General features: G+C 38.0%; 1 protein-coding gene across 2 annotated transcripts in view; it reads left to right on the top strand.

Annotated features, from left to right (window-relative positions):
• Positions 1 to 16,635, top strand: part of CEP78 (centrosomal protein 78) — a 35,186-nt gene extending 18,551 nt beyond the window's left edge. The window contains exons 11-16 of one of the 2 annotated variants that reach the window (XM_027549521.1): positions 517 to 645; positions 12,102 to 12,179; positions 13,648 to 13,814; positions 14,650 to 14,821; positions 15,152 to 15,199; positions 16,005 to 16,635. In XM_027549521.1, coding sequence (XP_027405322.1) covers positions 517 to 645; positions 12,102 to 12,179; positions 13,648 to 13,814; positions 14,650 to 14,821; positions 15,152 to 15,199; positions 16,005 to 16,568 — 1,158 coding nt within the window. In that variant the 3' untranslated portion in view covers positions 16,569 to 16,635. The remainder of the gene's footprint in view (positions 1 to 516; positions 646 to 12,101; positions 12,180 to 13,647; positions 13,815 to 14,649; positions 14,822 to 15,151; positions 15,200 to 16,004) is intronic. The other variant, XM_027549522.1, reaches the window with a different exon arrangement.
• Positions 16,636 to 17,639: the final 1,004 nt, after the last annotated feature.

Below are 17,639 nucleotides of genomic sequence, written 5' to 3' on the forward strand. Positions count from 1 at the left end.
GATTCTCCAGGCAAAAATACTGGAGTGACTAATTTTTTTAAAAATTCTGTTTATTATTCACAGTTTAGATATGTTGACTTTCTAATTATTCGTCTGATTCTTTACCAGTCCCCTTACTGATGAATTGTCCTCCTAAAAACTACATTTTCTTCCAGACTACTTGTGTCTGATGGTGAAGAATAAATTTCTAGTTTGCAGTATAAAGGTGATCTGAGAAAAAATGTTTACCCTGGCTCCTTACTTGTCTTCTATGAAAGAAACTTAATAAAATAATACAGATAATTCCAAATACTAATCCTAACCATGTACACCAGAGGTCTGTACAGTAACATAGCAAAAATAAGTTACTATAATTTTACTTTGTCATTGCTTGTGTTAGACTAAGGAGCAGTGGGAGACATTTACAAGTAATGACTTGATACCTCAGATCGCTTGTGTTAAATGTCCTTTAATATTTGGATATTTGGTATCTTGTTCATGTTGTCTTCTATACAATTTTGTCTTCTTTTTTTAAAGCAATCAGATTTTCCTGTGACTGTGACCATAGAGAGTCCTTCCTCCTCAGAAATCGAAGAGGTCGATGATTCCGCAGAAAGTGTTCAGGAAGAGCCAGAGAAAATCAATTTGAAACAGGAAGCATTGCAGGTATAAAGTTATCACTTTAAAGATACAGAGAAGATTATTTTTCAAACAGATTAGTTGCGTCTGACTGCAACACTTGACAACTTGTGTGGGAGCTTTCTGTTTTCCCCTTCTGTCTGCGTTTTATCCCCTTGAACTTAGCTTAGACCAAGGTGAATGGTGGACATTTGAACTCTAAGAAATAAACAATCAAAACATGTCACTAGTTACATATTTGCTTTTCTTTAGAACCTTAATATTAGATATAGGGAGAATCTTTAAGATAAACTTGAAGGAATTGAGTTCTGAATGAATGTAGTCAGCTGATTCAGTGTCCTTGTTTTACAGATGAGAAAATTGACAGTTCTTTTTATAGGAGGGGTGTATGGCCTCATTTTTAATGAAAAGTTGAAAAAATGTTTCAATATTGATATTCTCCTTTCCTAAAAATAAAACAGCAATAAGCTCCATTATATTGCCTAATAAACTGGACATCCAATGTCATTCCATACTTCTCTTTGTATGGACAGAAAAAAAAAATTGATCTTCATAAGAAGTTTTTACTCTTCCAAATAATATATTAATTTTATTTCCACTTAAATGCAGAGCCGATACTTTGTAGAAAATAAGGGAAGCATGGTTTCACGGTGCCTTGTTACTGTGCTACAAAGTCTGTGTTCAATTTTTAAAATCACTTAGTATGATTTTCTTTTAGTATGAAATCTTGATAAATTTTGAACTAGCCCATTATTAAAGGACAATGGGAATTACTGTTTGATTTTTAAAAGAAAAAGTTAAGATTTTAGTTTTTTAGTTCAAATTACTGATAATATAGAGAAATTTCATTATGAAATATTACAGTAGGAGGAATCTGTAGTTCATGTAGAATTACCCTCTTTTCATCTTATAAATGAGCACCTACAATTTGCAGCACATAAGTGGTTTACTGGTAAGTTGCAGAGTAAGACAGGACCCTAGGCATCTAACCCACATTTGTTGTCATTTTAGATGTGTTGTATTCGTTTCCTTCACCAGTAGGTCGGGGTGTTGTATTGATATTTCTAAAAGCAGTTGTAGACATTGGGAAAGACCAAGAAGTTTTATAAACTGGGACTACTGAATAGATCCAGGATGCTCCGAGAACCCTTTCAGCTCTTCTTTGTTTTAACAAGACATTACAATGATGGTATCAAAGTGTTTAAATATATAAACCCCCAACAATCAAGAGATTTCAGAATATCTTTGAAAGACAGGAGACAAGTGGAAGAATGTGAAACTGAAGCAGTAGAACAAGGGGAACCATCACCTACAATATGCCCAGGGACCGCCTGCAGCTGAGGGGGAATGTGATCCCCCTGCAGAAATAGCTCCATACTCAGAGGTGCATGTGGGGGAGAGAGTGAAGTTACTTAAGCAGGTGAGTGAAATAGGGGGAGCTCATTGAGTTTGTGCTTGAAAGAGTCGAATCCCAGCCCCACCCTCACTTTCCTGAAATGAGATAATTTCATTTTGAAAAAATTAAACTGGAGACAACTAGGGCAGCTGTTGTGAGTTTTTACACCCTAGAAAAGAGTGCCTGGGGGTATCCTATTATAGTCACTACCCACTTTTTCCTGCATTAGAAAAGCCAGTCAGTCAGTGACTTCCAGGGAGCTTTTTGCTCTCATTCTTAAATAGAAAATAACTATCATACGCCTCGTAGTTGAGTAAAGCTTACAACAAGAGAGGTGGGAAAAGAGTAAAAACAAATCCTAGTAGGACCAGGGAAAATTTAGGGAACAAAATAATTTAAGAAAAAACCCTAATTCGTGTCCTTAAAGAGCCTTAAAAGGAGCTGGAAACTTTAAAATAAGAATAGGGTGTTAAAAAGGGAATGTCAGAAAGCAGATAAATCTCTTGGAAATGAAAATGTGGTTGCTGAAATAAATTCAGTAGGAATTAAAGAAATTTCTCAGTATATAAAAAAGAAAGAATGGAAAATGTGATAGAAGTGATATATTGGGAGAGGCTGCATCGAGGAGGTCCAGCATGTTCCTATTAAAAATTCTAGATCCAGAAAAAAGTGGAGGGAAGCTGTCAAAGGGCAAGAAAATTCCACATAGCTGAAAGTAAGCTTCAGGCCTCAAACCGAAAACAGCTAAACAAAAATAGCTTCTACCTAGATACTCTACACTATGAAATTTTAAAATACTGAAAAGATACATCCATTCCAGAGATAAAAATACTGGTCACCTAAAACAAAGAAAATCTGACATTATCATTGTTGTCATCAGCACCATGGATTCTGGAAGGCATTAGAAAGATAACTCCAAAGTTTTTCAGGCAAATAATTTTCACCCTAGGGTTTTGTATCCAGCCAGACTATCAGTCATAAGTGGAGGCTGTCTAAGATATTTTGTACATAAAGAAATTTGAAAAGCTTACCCCCTGTGCTATACAAGTTATTTGTAGAAATAATCCGGCCAAATGAGGGAATAAACTAAGAAGGAAGGTAATAGGGGATTCGGGAAACAGTGGATTCAGTGCAGAGTCGGCTGGTATAGATTTGAGAACCTTCCATTAGTTGTGTGATTGACAGCTTAGAAACGCATTGAGGCGTCTTGTACTTACTATGCATTAGATACTGTTGGAAGGGAGGAGGGAGAGGAGGAGGAGGAGGAAACTGAACTCCAGAGGAAAAAAGGCTACACTGACATAAACATGAAGTGAACTAAATTATGGTAGATTTTTTTGGAGGGTGGGAGGGGGGCTGCACCTCAGCTTGCAGGATCTTAGTTCCCCAACCAAGGATTGAACTCGTGTCCTTGGCAGTGAAAGTGTGAGTTCCTATAGTGAATAGCCAGTGAATTCCCTAAACTATGGTAGATTTTAAACTACTACTGATGAGCAAGAGAAGAATCCACTTTAACCTGACATTACAGGTGTCCCCCTTTTCAGTGACACACAGAGGCAGTGACCACCTATCTAATTTGTTGTCCAAACCAGAACACTAATAATGTAAGGAGTCACTATACTTCTGTAACATCAGGACAGCAGGTATAAACTGGAACACCCCAAGGCATCTGAGGGTATATGGTCATGCTGTACAAGGGTAATGACACAGAAACAGTATAAGAAGTATAATCTGTACGTAGAGACACAGTGTATGTCTGCAGTGGGCAATATTAATTTAACTGTAATAGTAGAAATACTGTCTTGGTTTGCAGCTTTTATTGTCAACTTGCATGTAGTAACAAATAACTAACCTGAACTATACTTAGTATGTTAGTATTCACTTAGTATGTACTGAAACGTATCGTGTCCTGGTATGTACTCAGTATATATTATATTCTAAGTGTTTTTAACATATAACTCATTTAATGCTCTGAATAACACATTTAATGCCTATAACTCATTTAATGCCCTGAATAACCTTATGAGGTTGGTGTTAGCTAGTATCATTCCTGCTTTTCAGAAAAGGAAGCTAAGCCACAGCAGGAACTTGCCCAGCCTGTCCCTGATTTATGGTTGCATCGGGGCTTTGAGTTCAGGCTTTCTGCCTCTTCTCTTAAACATTGCTCCATACTGACTCTCAAATAACAGAAAACTTAACTGCACATAAAGAAGAAAAAGAGAAGTTGCTCAGTGATGTGATGGACTCTTTGTGACCCCATGGACTGTAGCCCACCAGACTCCTTGGTCCATGGGATTTTCCAGGCATGAATACTGGAGTGGGTTGCCATTTCCTTCTCCAGGGGATCTTCCTGACCCAGGGATCGAACCCAGGTCTCCTGCATTGTAGGCAGATGCTTTACCGTCCAAGCTACCAGGGAAGCCTAACTGCACATAGAACAGAATATAAATTTCAACTTTGACAATATAAAAGCTAGGTTTGGAAGGTAGACGGGGTAGAAAAAAGGGGAAATGACACGAATGTCCTCATTTTACAAAGCGGGACATTGAAAGAGTTTATAGTTGATCAGCAATATAGATTTTTAAGTATATCACTACATGTGGAAGAGATCATGACCAGTGGAAAAACTAATAATGACATAACTTTACTAAGCAGTGTGGATATAGGAAAGAGTGTAAAGGAACTAAATCCTTACCTAGTAAATTAGAAAGTTAACAGATACTGCCTCAAATTTAGTCAGAAGTAGTCATGTAAGTATAGTATTTGGAAATGGAAAATTAAAAATAAGACTAGTTTTCTTAAACTTCATAAAGAAGGATATCCAGATAGCCAGTAAACATGGAAAAGTGCCCAACTTCATTAAGTAATGAGAAAAAAACCAAAACCAAAAAAACTACATGCTAGTGAGATTGACAGAGTCTGATAGCATCAGGTATTATAGACCTGGAGTACTATGAGAACCTTCCACCCTGCTTATACTGAAGTATACATCAATAGTACTTTGAAAAGCCTTTAGCACTCTCCATCAACTGAAGGTATATAAATACCCTGTAACCCAGCAGCCCTCACGCCCGCCTTGGGTAAATGCACCAGAATAACCGGTACAACAGGATTCATGCGCATGCGTTAGGACAAACAGAAAAAACCCAAAGTGTCCTGTAAGAGTTAAACATTAAATAAATTATGTATGTTTGTACAGTGGAAAAGCTTTCAAGGAGTAAAATTGAATGGACTATTAGGCTGGTGCAAACATAATTATGGTTTCAGACAGTGAATCATTATAACTAGGCTCAAGCACATCTTTATTAATCAAAATAGGAACCATTACAGTCAACACTTGTTTACTAACAAGAAATAAGTTTTCTTATTCCTGTAGCATAAAAATCCATGCTTCAGGATTCAACAAACTCTTCAATAGCGTTTTCTGCCTCCTGCTGGTTGTGGAAGTGTTTTCCCTGCAAAAAGCTGTCAAGATGTTTGAGGAAGTGGCAGTCAGTTGGCAAGAGGTCAGGTGAATATGGCGGATGAGGCAAAACTTGATAGCCTAATTCATTCAACTTTTGAAGCTTTGGTTGTGTGACGTGAGGTCAGGTGTTGCCATTGCAACCCAATGCCAGCTGCAGGTGTTGGGATTTTCAGAGTATCGTATTGATTTACTGAGTGTACTTCTCAGATGTAGTGGTTTCCTCAGGAATCAGAAAGCTGTCATGGATCAGACAGGCAGCAGACCACCAAACAGTGACGATGACTGTTTTTTGGTGAAAATTTGGCTTTGGGAAGTGCTTTGGAGCTTCTTCTTGGACCACCCACTGAGGTGGTTGTCACTGGTTGTTATATACAATCCACTTTTTGTTGCATACCACAATACAATTGAGAAATTGTTCATTGTTGTTAAGTAAGAGAAGATAGCACTTTAAAATGATGATGATTTAAAAATTTCTGGTCAGCTCATGAGGCACCCAGGCTTCCCTTGTGGCTCAGCTGGCAAACCTCCTGTAGTGTGGGAGACCTGGGTTCGATCCCTGGGTTGGGAAGATCCCCTGGAGAAGGGAAAGGCTACCCACTCCAGTATTCTGGCCTGGAGAATTCCATGGACTGTATAGGCCATGGGGTCTCAAAGAATTGGACACGACTGAGTGACTTATCAATCTTTTTTACCTTTCAAATTTGTTTCAAATGCCAAATGACCATAGAATGATTGATGTGGAGTTCTTCAGCAACTTCTCATGTAGTTGTAAGAGGATCAGCTTTGATGATGCTCTCAATTATCGTCAATTTCTGATGGCCGACCACGGTACTCCGCATGTGTAAGGCTCTTGGCTCCTTTATAAACTTCTTGAACCACCACTGCACTGTACATTCGTTAGCAGTTCCTGGGCCAAATGTGTTGTTAATGTTGCCAGTTATCATTTCCATAGTCTAAAATAAGTATTAAATAAAAACAGCAAGTAATAAATCATTAGCAAAAAAAATAAAGTAAGAATGCACATTAAAACGATATATCAATATAACCACATTTATTTAGAATGTATTCCAACATCAAATAGCAAATTTCAACAATGCAGAAAACTGCAATTACTTTTGCACCAACCTAATATAACTACAGATAGCAATCTGGATGAATTTTTTAAAACAGTGTTGAGTGAAAGAAATAAAATAGAGAAGACAGTGTACACTGTGATCCTCTACATAAAGTTGAAAGTGAAAGTTGCTGCGTTATGTATGATTCTTTGAGACCCCATGGATAGTCCATGAGATTCTCTAGGTCAGAATACTGGAGTGGTGGGTAGCCTTTCCCTTCTCCAGGGTATCTTACCAACCCGGGGATCGAACCCAGATCTCCTGCATTGCAGGTGGATTCTTTACCAGCTGAGCCACAAGGGAAGACCAAGAATGCTGGAGTGGGTAGCCTATCCCTTCTCCAGCAGATCTTCTCGACCCAGGAATTTAAACCTGGGTTTCCTGCATTTCAGGAGAATTCTTTACCAACCGAGCTATCTTTCCATATCGTGAAAGATGCAACCAGGTTAAAGGAAATGGTTGTCAAGAAATGAGGATGGTGTTTATAACTGGGGAAAGAAGCCTGAGATGAGGGAGGGATATGTGGGATCTTTAAGATGCTGACAAGTACTTGCAGATTTGAGTGGTGGTTATGGGTTATGTAAGTTACTGTAAGTTGTGTAAGTTATGGGTCATAGTCACTGTTTGGTGGTCTGCTGTCTGTCTGATCCATGACAGCTTTCTGAATCCTGGGGAAACCACTACATCTGAGAAGTACACTCAGTAAATCAGTGATGTACTCTGAAAATCCCAACACCTGCAGCTTTTCAGTTGTCACATTGACACTTTTGTTCTGTGTACTTCTCAATATGCATATAATATTTTACAAGTAAAAACCTGCAAACCTGCTCAAAGAATTGGTCACCTCTAGGGTGCTGGATGGAGAAGGCAATGGCACCCCACTCCAGTACTCTTGCCTGGAAAATCCCATGGACGGAGGAGCCTGGTAGGCTGTAGTCCATGGGGTGGCTAAGATTTGGACACGACTGAGCGACTTCACTTTCACTTTTCACTTTCACTCATTGGAGAAGGAAATGGCAACCAACTCCAGTGTTCTTGCCTGGAGAATCCCAGGGACGGGGGAGCCTGGTGGGCTGCCGTCTATGGGGTCACACAGAGTTGGACACGACTGAAGCAACTTAGCAGCAGCAGCAGCAGCAGGGTGCTGGATGTGGATGTGGGACGAGACTATTTCATTTTAAGCCTTTCACTGCTGTTTGCATTCACATGTTCATTCACTCAACATTAATTGAACATACTCTGTGTACCAAGCACTCTTGTTAAAGAGTGCTTATAAGTTTTATTATATGCTTTAGCTCATGTTTTATTACATGCTTTAGCTCATGTAATTCTCACAAGAGCTCTGTGATGTGGGAGCTTATCTCCACTTTATAGATAAGAAAGTTGAGGTCTAGCATTATGGAACTTGTCCAAGATTATAGAGCTAACGAATAGGGCCAGGATTTTGCTTCAGAATTTTTAAAATATAATTTAAAAGATAAATTTAATTACTAATTATAAGCAAAGAAGTACACACTTAAGGGAGATGCCAAGTTTTCACTTATCCAGTTACAGAAAAAGCACACATCTTTCATACTGTATACAACTTGCATTGGTAGGGATTTTCCTTATTCAGCAATTATTTAATGGCTGACTGCTTTGTGCTAGGTGCAGGTTCTGGGGATAAACAATAAAATACACCCTCTTTCTTCAAATAACTTGCATTCTAAGTGAGGAAATAAGCCAAAAGTTATTGTAGTGATTATATACCAAGTGATACATTGCTGATGGCTGTATAAAATCTTAGGAATCTTTTAGAAAGCAGTTTGGGGATAGGTACCTCAAAGCCTGAAAAACATCCGTTTGCTTTGATCTCAGCCTCATTTTTATGGCTTTGTTGCCAGAACGTTTTTCTAAATATGGAAAAAGGTCTTCATGCATAAAAATGGTTATTTTGTCTTATAATATTGAAAAGTTGGAAAGGATTTAAATGTGTAATCAAAGGAATAGTTGACCAACCCCACTTAGTGGAGAAGGCAATGGCACCCCACTCCAGTACTCTTGCCTGGAAAATCCCATGGACGGGGGAGCCTGGTGGGCTGCAGTCCATGGGGTCGCTAAGAGTCGGACACGACTGAAGTGACTTAGCAACAGCAACCCCACTCAGTGAAATATTTTGTAGCCCACTTAAAAAAAATCCAGGTTATGAATCCCCTGATTATATGAGAAATGATTGATTTCAATCATTTTAAATATTAAAAAAGGTATACAATATGATTTAAATATATTTAAATTATATTGATATGATATACAATATGATGGGAGCTTGGTTCCAGAAAAAGCAACCTAGCCAGTGTATAGAAGGAAGGAAGGAGAGCAGATGACAGGAAAGATTTCTCCAAAGCCTTATCATTAGTCTTACCTAAGTAATAGAATATCAAGCAATTTTACTTTCTAATTTTTTTGGTTCCATATTTCTGTTTAAGGGACATGAATTATTTTGTAGGAGAGGGGTTCACTTTTTCAGAAAAATTTAATGCTCTGTTCTAATACTTTCCACTAGAGGGAGAAACTATTTCATGTTACTGCACGTTAGTGTGCTATTTAGAACCAGTCAAGAATATTGTAATTTAGTCTGCTTTTCTCAGACTGTGGTGAGGGTTTTTTGTTTGTTTTCTTATTTGTTTAGAATTTCTTTGAAATCAATTTTAGAAGATTTATTTAACCATTCTATTAAAAGTGGAGGAATTTTTCTCCTTTTTCCCATTGAAAACTTGGTTGGCTTTAGTAATGAAACTTTAAAGAATTTGAAGTTATTAGACTGTCAATTTTTAAAGCATGTTCTGAGCATAAAAGTATGTTCATTGAGCAAATTTTTGAAAGCAGTGAACAACTTATTGAAGGAAATAAAAGCCACCTCTGCTCTTTTGTCTTAAAAAGGTATTAAAGATATTTTTTCATGTCACTAAATATTTTTCTAAATCAGATAATTTGATAAAGCTTATGGACCATCTTCCAAGAAAAACACACAGATGTATTCTGAATATAGAACTCCTCAGGCCCATTCATTAACTCTGGTTGAGCCCGCTTATCATCGTTATTTTCCTAGTGGTTTCATAGAGCATTCCTTCATATGGTGTGCTATTTTTATTTAAACCAACCCCAATTTGGAGTCTCTTAGCTTTCTTCTAGAGTTTGATTATAAATAATCTTATGACATCATGTTTGTAGATAAATCTTTGCTCACATCTCTGATTTCCTTAGGGTAAACTGCTGATGTAAGATTGTTGCTGTGTACCAAAAGTTATTGTCCATAAAGTGATACCAGTTCCTCTCACAATGATAACATAGAATAGAATTCCTTATTCTTTAAGTGATTGTTGAAAGCATTTAAAATGTATAAATACACCTTACTGTTTTCATAGGTATTCTGATTATTTATTGCTGCATAAGAAACCGCCCAGAAACAATGACTTAAAACAATAACAGTCATTTATTTTGTTCTTGAACCTGGAGATTGAGTAATATATTAATTTTCCTTTACTATACTCTTACTGACTTAAAATAATACCTATTTTGCTAGCTCACAGTTCCGTAGGTTCAGGCACAGCATTGACTGAGTTCTCCACTCAGATACATAGTGGGAACATGTGGGTTCCCTCCAGAGAGTGTTAAAGTGTGTGAAATTTAAGTGTAAGACATCAGGCCCCCAATGTTGGATGTTCATGTTTGTACTGGATGTTCAACAAAGCTCATGAGTGTCATAGAACTAAAATCAAGATGTCAGTCTGAAAGTGTTACTATCTGGAGGTTCCAAGAAAGAATACTTGCAAGCTTCTTCAGCTCATTGGCATAATTCAGATCCTGCACTTGATTGAATAGAGGTCCCTGTTTCCACGCTGACTGTCAGCTGGGGGACAGTCTCAGCTGCTAGAGGCCTCCTACTTGTATTCCCTGCCACAACATCATGCTTGACTTCTTCAAAGCCGGCAATGAGGAATCTCCCTCTTGTCCCTTTTGTATTTCAGATCTTTAGAAGAAGTCCAGTTCCTTTTCCTTGGATGCCTGATTATATCACATCCACACAAAATAATCTCTCTCTTTTAAGAGCAACTGATTTTGGAACCTTAATTACATCTACAAAATCCCTTCACTACAGCACCTAGATTGAAAAACTGGCAGGATTGTGTACTTCAGCATAGGAATCTTAGGATCTCTTTTAGAATTCTGCCTACCCATAAGCAGTGTCCTCCACTTCAAGGACCTGTGTCTTCAGTTCAGTTGAGTTCAGTTCAGTCGCTCAGTCGTGTCCGACTCTTTGTGACCCCATGAATTGCAGCACGCCAGGCCTCCCTGTCCATCACCAACTCCTGGAGTTCACTCAAACTCACATCCATCGAGTCGGTGATGCCATCCAGCCATCTCATCCTCTGTGGTCCCCTTATCCTCCTGCCCCTAATCCCTCCCAGCATCAGTCTTTTCCAATGAGTCAACTCTTCGCATGAGGTGGCCAAAGTACTGGAGTTTCAGCTTTAGCATCATTCCTTCCAAAGGACACCCAGGACCAATCTGCTTTAGAATGGACTGATTGGATCTCCTTGCAGTCCAAGGGACTCTCAAGAGTCTTCTCCAACATCACAGTTCAAGAGCATCAATTCTTCAGCGCTCAGCTTTCTTCACAGTCCAACTCTCACATCCATACCTGACTACTGGAAAAACCATAGCCTTGACTAGACAGACCTTTGTTGGCAAAGTAATGTCTCTGCTTTTGAATATGCTATCTAGGTTGGTCCTAACTTTCCTTCCAAGGAGTAAGCGTCTTTTGATTTCATGAGTTCTTAAGAATTGTGAGAGTTTACCAGTGTTCATTTTATGTTACTGACCTTGGTGAATGGAAAGACTACTATCTCTAAGGACAGGAATGGCACCCAGCTTCCTGAATTCACAGTATTGGTTCTGCTACTTAGTGGTGTGAGCTTGGCTGTGCTGCTCTACTTACTCTGCTTCTCTGCCTCCGTTTTCTCATCTGTAAGATAACATGAAGTTAGTATTGTTCTTTCCTCATATTTAATGCCCAGGAAACTCCAGAACAGTGCTTAACATATAGTAAGTTGCTTTAAAAGTGATTACTCTTTTTAAAAAATGCTTTTGAATCTGCAGTTATGTAACTCGGGTATGTTAAGCATGTTCATTAATACGGCTTCCTGCTGTGAAGAGACCCACAAATAAAAGTGGAATTTTTCTTTCTTGGTCTTAATATTTCTATGTTATACGCATACACCTTTTATGGTGAGCTGCCACAGATTTATGTTGGAAAGAGTGGGATTTAAATAAATCTTTACTATGCTAATTTGATATATTTCAGTAATTAATTTCACTAGCATGATATGATATTCCAGGTAGCAGATTAAAGTCTGAGTTCACTTCTGGCTCTGCCCCTAAATCATGATGAAATCTATAGCTGGAAATGCCTTGGAATATCATACTATGAATTAGGTATAATATTTACTCTGTTTCTTTACACTAGGGAAAACTGGAGGAGTGCCTAAAGCAGTTAAAGGAGGAAAGAGTCATAAGGCTTAAGGCTGATAAACGAGTCAGTGAGGTAAACAAGTTTCTTCTTACACTTTTGAAAGTTTCTTGGTTTTATTTTGATTTGATTTTAAGCCATATGCATATAGTTTGTAAACTTGAAAACTAATACATTGCAAATTGGGGGTATCATATGGACCTTCACATTTACTGGTATTTAGTGATCATATGATCTAAATACAGGATGAAATAGAGCTCTCATTTCCCATTTTCCTTTTAGACATCGGCTTATAGTTTATATATATTATTACGTATCCCAGAAGGTATGTTTTTAAAAATGCAAAAATCTGTTTTTTTGTGTGTTGTGTGTGCTTTATATGATGTTAGCTTATTTTCTGTTCATGATTATTCAATTCAAGAAAGCATATTTTGTGTATGTATTGTATATCTAGTAACATAAATGACATGATGAGACTTTACTGGCAGTGAATTAGGAAAATGAGTCATTTAAATAAATATAAGATTGGAAAACTAGTAAGAATGCAATGAAAGTAAAAATACATACTGCGAGAATTACATTAGGTAATGTGCATGAAAGCAGAGCATAAGCTAAAACGTTCGATATAAATACAATTTATTACAGGGTGAGTGTAGGGAGGGATTTTTGAAAGGGCATCTACTGGATTGGTGGACACTAGTTCATTCAATAAATATTAAACACCTGCTTATGTAAGACATGAGGGCATCATGAACATAATGGCCTTTCTGAGAAATACTAGAGTTGATTTTTATATAGGGCAAATCATAAATGATGATCTAAAGAAGAGTGCATGGGAGTGAATATTTCACAAAGCCAAGGAGAATATTGGTGATGGTACAGTTAATAAATTGGGCTGGTTATGATTTAGGACTTTTAAACTTAAGCATTAGATATTTTGCTCACTAAAGTTATTCCTTAACATTCAGCAGAGTTGTAATATGCTTTGTTCAAATTAGGTTCTGTGCTTCGTTTTCTAATTTAAGGCAAACTTAATAGCAGGTAGTTTTCTAATGTGGAATGAGGATCCATTATGAATTTAACCAGTTTAAAATTTGATCTTTTGAAAGATCGTTAATAAAACAATCATTTCAGTTTATTTATATATTGTATATATTTATTTATTTATATGTTGTATAGGAAACTTTGTTGAGTGCCTCTGCCTTTCGGTTATTATGTGATGTGGTCTCTGTCTTTACTGATGGAGAGTTAGATTAATTACAAATTAATTACATTTGAGGATAACAGAGGATGAGATGGTTGGATGGCATCACCAACTCAATGGACAGGAGTTTGAGCAAATGCCAGGAGATGGTGAAGGACAGGGAAGCCTGGTGCGCTGCAGTCCACGGGGTTGTAAAATCAGACACCACTGAGTGACTGAACAACAAATTGCACTCTGAATGTTTTAGTTTTGTTCTTTAAACTAGATGAGACTACTTTTGTTTTCTTTTGATGACAGTGAGAAAAAATCATGTCAAATATTTTCAATCTTCTTTTATAGTTGGAACATGAAAATGCCCAGTTAAGAAATATAAACTTCTCTTTGTCTGAAGCCCTTCATGCACACTCATTGACAAGCATGATCCTGGATGATGAAGGTGTTTTGGGCAGCATTGAGAATTCCTTCCGGAAGTTCCATGCTTTCTTGGATCTCCTTAAAGATGCTGGGTTAGTTCTTTTCTCTTCATGGCATTCTTCTCTTTGTAACTTTAGAGGTAGTTTGCTGAGGAACTTGAGCGGTTTTTATTACTTCCATGACCATATTTAGCCAAATGCAGCGAATTATAGGTAATAGAGTTGATTTTTTTTTAAATGAGTAAATCTATAAAGAAAAGCAAATAGGGGAGCCTGCTTTGGTAGAGTGGGAAGCCCATTATAAACAAGTAACCTGTAGACAGAGTAATTAGTAGGTATAATTTTTTGTAAAGACTACATTGAAGGCAATTTTAATTGAAAATATTTGGGAATGGATAAAAATTTTACTGCCTTTCACTTATTTTTCTCCTTCAATAAGTTTGAGTTAAGATTGTTTTTGTCTTGGACTTAAAAACAATTGTATAGGGAAGATGCAGGTCAGGTCTCAACCAGGAGCAGTTTTGTCGAAAGAGGGAAGTGGAGATTGATAATTGATGGAGTGCTGTTTGGTCAGGGAATGAATTGGTGTTGGGAAGGAAGAAGCAGACGCTTCTTGGGAGCTGGAGGAATAGTAGTGGAGTGTGGGAATGGAGGTGAGAGGCAGTGGATGGTGTGTGTGGTCGATGTTGAAGCTGCTAGTGAGAGTGTTTGAAATGGAGTGGTAATAGGCAAGGAGATGGGATGTATCCCAGAAGATAACCCTGGAAAGGGCTGAGAATTTGGGGGAGAGAGAGGCTTGTAGTCTGGGGTAGGTGTTGGCTTTTAAGATGTTATAAGTATTTCCTGATTGTAGGCCTGAGGATATCTAAGCTGCTCTTCTGTGATTATAGTAACTTTTGTCTTTTTCTCCTTTTCTCCTCTGGTCCAGGCTTGGGCAGCTGGCCACAATGGCTGGTATAGATCAGTCAGATTTTCATTTACTAGGTCATCCCCAGATGAATTCTACTGTTAGTAGTCCACCTAAAGAAAAAAAGAAGGCACTTGAAGAAGAAAAATCAGACTTACAGCAGAGTGCCTTAGGACAAATGCAAAATATCCAAGTAAGTGGACAGAACAGAACTTAACGATTCTAAGAGCAATTAGCAAAAAGGAAATTTCCACGTCAGAAAGAAGATAATAATGATCGGTCTCTGAGAGTTCATATGCTGAGGAGCTAGAAGCCTCTTTGAGCTCCTTTCCGATATCTTAGATTAGTACATTTGTGCCCAGTAAATTTCATGATACTGCATTGTTGTAAATAAGAAAACTGGAAATTCTTTTGAAAATTTATGAGTTAAAGCAAACTATCCTTAGTGAAGAAAGAAAACCTTAGAGAAAATATCCTAAATTTTAAATTGTATAAATGCCTATTCTATTCATATTTTATCTAGGTTTCTATTTGTATGCAGTCAGCTTACAATGAAGGAACACTAATGAAGGTACAAGTACTGATACAGATAATTTTTTAAAATAAGTGGTCCAGACATGGTTCATAGGGAGTATACTATAGTGAGTCACCTGGTTATGGGAATGGGAGGGGGAAACCTGTCAGCTTTTCCTCCAGCCTTACGCGGAGCCTTCAGCTCTCACCTTAGCCAGTCTCAAACTGGTCTTGGAAACTGACAGCTTGGATACACAGTCTGGTCACATTTTTACATGTTTTCCATTTTGTAAAACTGTGTAAAAAAACTGGTTTACATTGACCTGGAGGATAGAAAAGAAATTAATTTTCTTAGAGAATAGGGTTTTATTTTTAGTAAGGGAAAGAAAATAGGTACTAACTACCCTAAACACTGAAGTCTGAAAATGTAGCAGACATAATCTTGGATATGTCTAAGTTGAGAATCACTTGGAAGATATAATTAGAAAAAAACTGGCTCTGAAATCTTCTAAATTATCAACTGACTGTTTTAATAATAAGATCACAGAGTAACATTGAAATTTCGGACTCCACTTTTTAATGGATAGGTTCCCAGGTGGTGCTAGAGGTAAAGAACCTACCTACAATGCAGGACACCTGAAGAGACATGGGTTTGATCCCTGGGTTAGGAAGACCCCTTGGAGAAGGAACTGGCAACCCACTCTAGTATTCTTGCCCAGAGAATCCCATGGACAGAGGATCCTGGCAGGCTATGAGTCCATAGGGTCACAGAGAGTTGGACATGACTGAAGCGACTGAATGCTTTTAATGGTAGGCCTTGTTCATCACTGAATTTTTGTCTTGTCTTTTGTTTTTCTCTCCAGTTTCAGAAAATTACAGGTGATGCTAGAATTCCGTTGCCTGTCAACACCTTCCATGCCCCAGCCTCTACTCAGGAGACCTTAGAGACTTCCAAAGACAACTTGGGAGTCCCAGTCACAGAACAGCGGCAGGAGTCTTTTGAAGATTTCATTGCTAGAGCATGTTCTCCTCCAGCAGATGTAATTTGTGGAACTGGAAGTCAAAGAAAAGAAGACGAATTATCTAGAAATAGCAGGCCTGCCTCAGAAAAAATGACCAAAACAGGTGAATATATCAAAAAGCACTCTGCTAAGAAACAGCCTGGGAAGGACCTGCATTCCTGCTCTGACTCACCTGTAAAGCAGAAAACCAAAGGAATCGGGCAAAATAGCTCTTTGGTTAATGAACCAATTAAAAGCGAGTCTTCGAAAAAACACATTTCTGTTAAGAAAGAGAGTGAAATACTGACTGTTTCATCAAAGACAACTAGAAGTAAACCGAATCTTCTTGAACATTCTGAAAGTGATACTCTTAGATCTGATTTTGAATTTCAAGAAAGCATCCATACTCTATCACGCCTGACATAGGTCTAAATCTTTTAAAATTATGTTTTTACCTTCAAATTTTAATAAATTACTTGTTTTTATTATAGCATTTGGTGTTTTAAAATATATGACTGGGAGCCATTAGAGAAAGATTTATCCACACTTTTTATTATAATGAACATTTTGGTGTATGGTTTATTTTCCCTTTTGACAGTTTGCACCATTCATTCAGCTAGTGTCTACTGAAGGCTTAATATGTACAGTACTTTTCTGGGTGCTGTTTCAGCAGTGAACAAGATAAAGCTCTACTGTCTTAAAAGTAATACTCTGGTGGGAGAAAATATGAATAATAAAGCAGGGTAAGGGGACTAGAAAGGGGTGGGAAAAATAAATAGTTTTACCATTTAGTTAAATGTCAAACTATTATAAATCATATGGCCAGAAGTCACTGGTGTATTTTAATTCACAGTAACCAGGCAGAATCAAACATTTACCAAGACACTTAATCATGCTGCAGGTTATGCAACCCTATAAGGTAGGGAACTACTTCTATACCCATTTTGTAGATGAGTCTGAGGAGACATTATGTGAGTTGCCCACAGTTACACAGCTGGCGCAGGAGGGCTGAGAGGAGCTACTCCACGTTCAAGGTCAGGAGGGATGGCTGTGAGGAGATAGCCCTCGTCCAAGGTAAGGAGCAGTGGCTGCGTTTTGCTGGAGCACTGTGAAGAGATACCCCACGTCCAAGGTAAGAGAAACCCAAGTAAGACGGTAGGTGTTTCGAGAGGGCATCAGAGGGCAGACACACAAACCATAATCACAGAAAACTAGTCAATCTAATCACACGGCCCACAGCCTTGTCTAAGTCAAGAAACTAAGCCATGCCATGTGGGGCCACCCAAGACGGGCAGGTCATGGTGGAGAGGTCTGACAGAATGTGGTCCACTGGAGAAGGGAATGGCAAACCACTTCAGTATTCTTGCCTTGAGAACCCCATGAACAGTATGAAAAGGCAAAATGATAGGATACTGAAAGAGGAACTCTCTAGGGTGGTAGGTGCCCAATATGCTACTGGAGATCAGAGGAGAAATAACTCCAGAAAGAATGAAAGGA

The sequence above is a fragment of the Bos indicus x Bos taurus genome, chromosome 8 (assembly GCF_003369695.1).
Source record: "Bos indicus x Bos taurus breed Angus x Brahman F1 hybrid chromosome 8, Bos_hybrid_MaternalHap_v2.0, whole genome shotgun sequence".
NCBI lineage: Eukaryota > Metazoa > Chordata > Mammalia > Artiodactyla > Bovidae > Bos > Bos indicus x Bos taurus.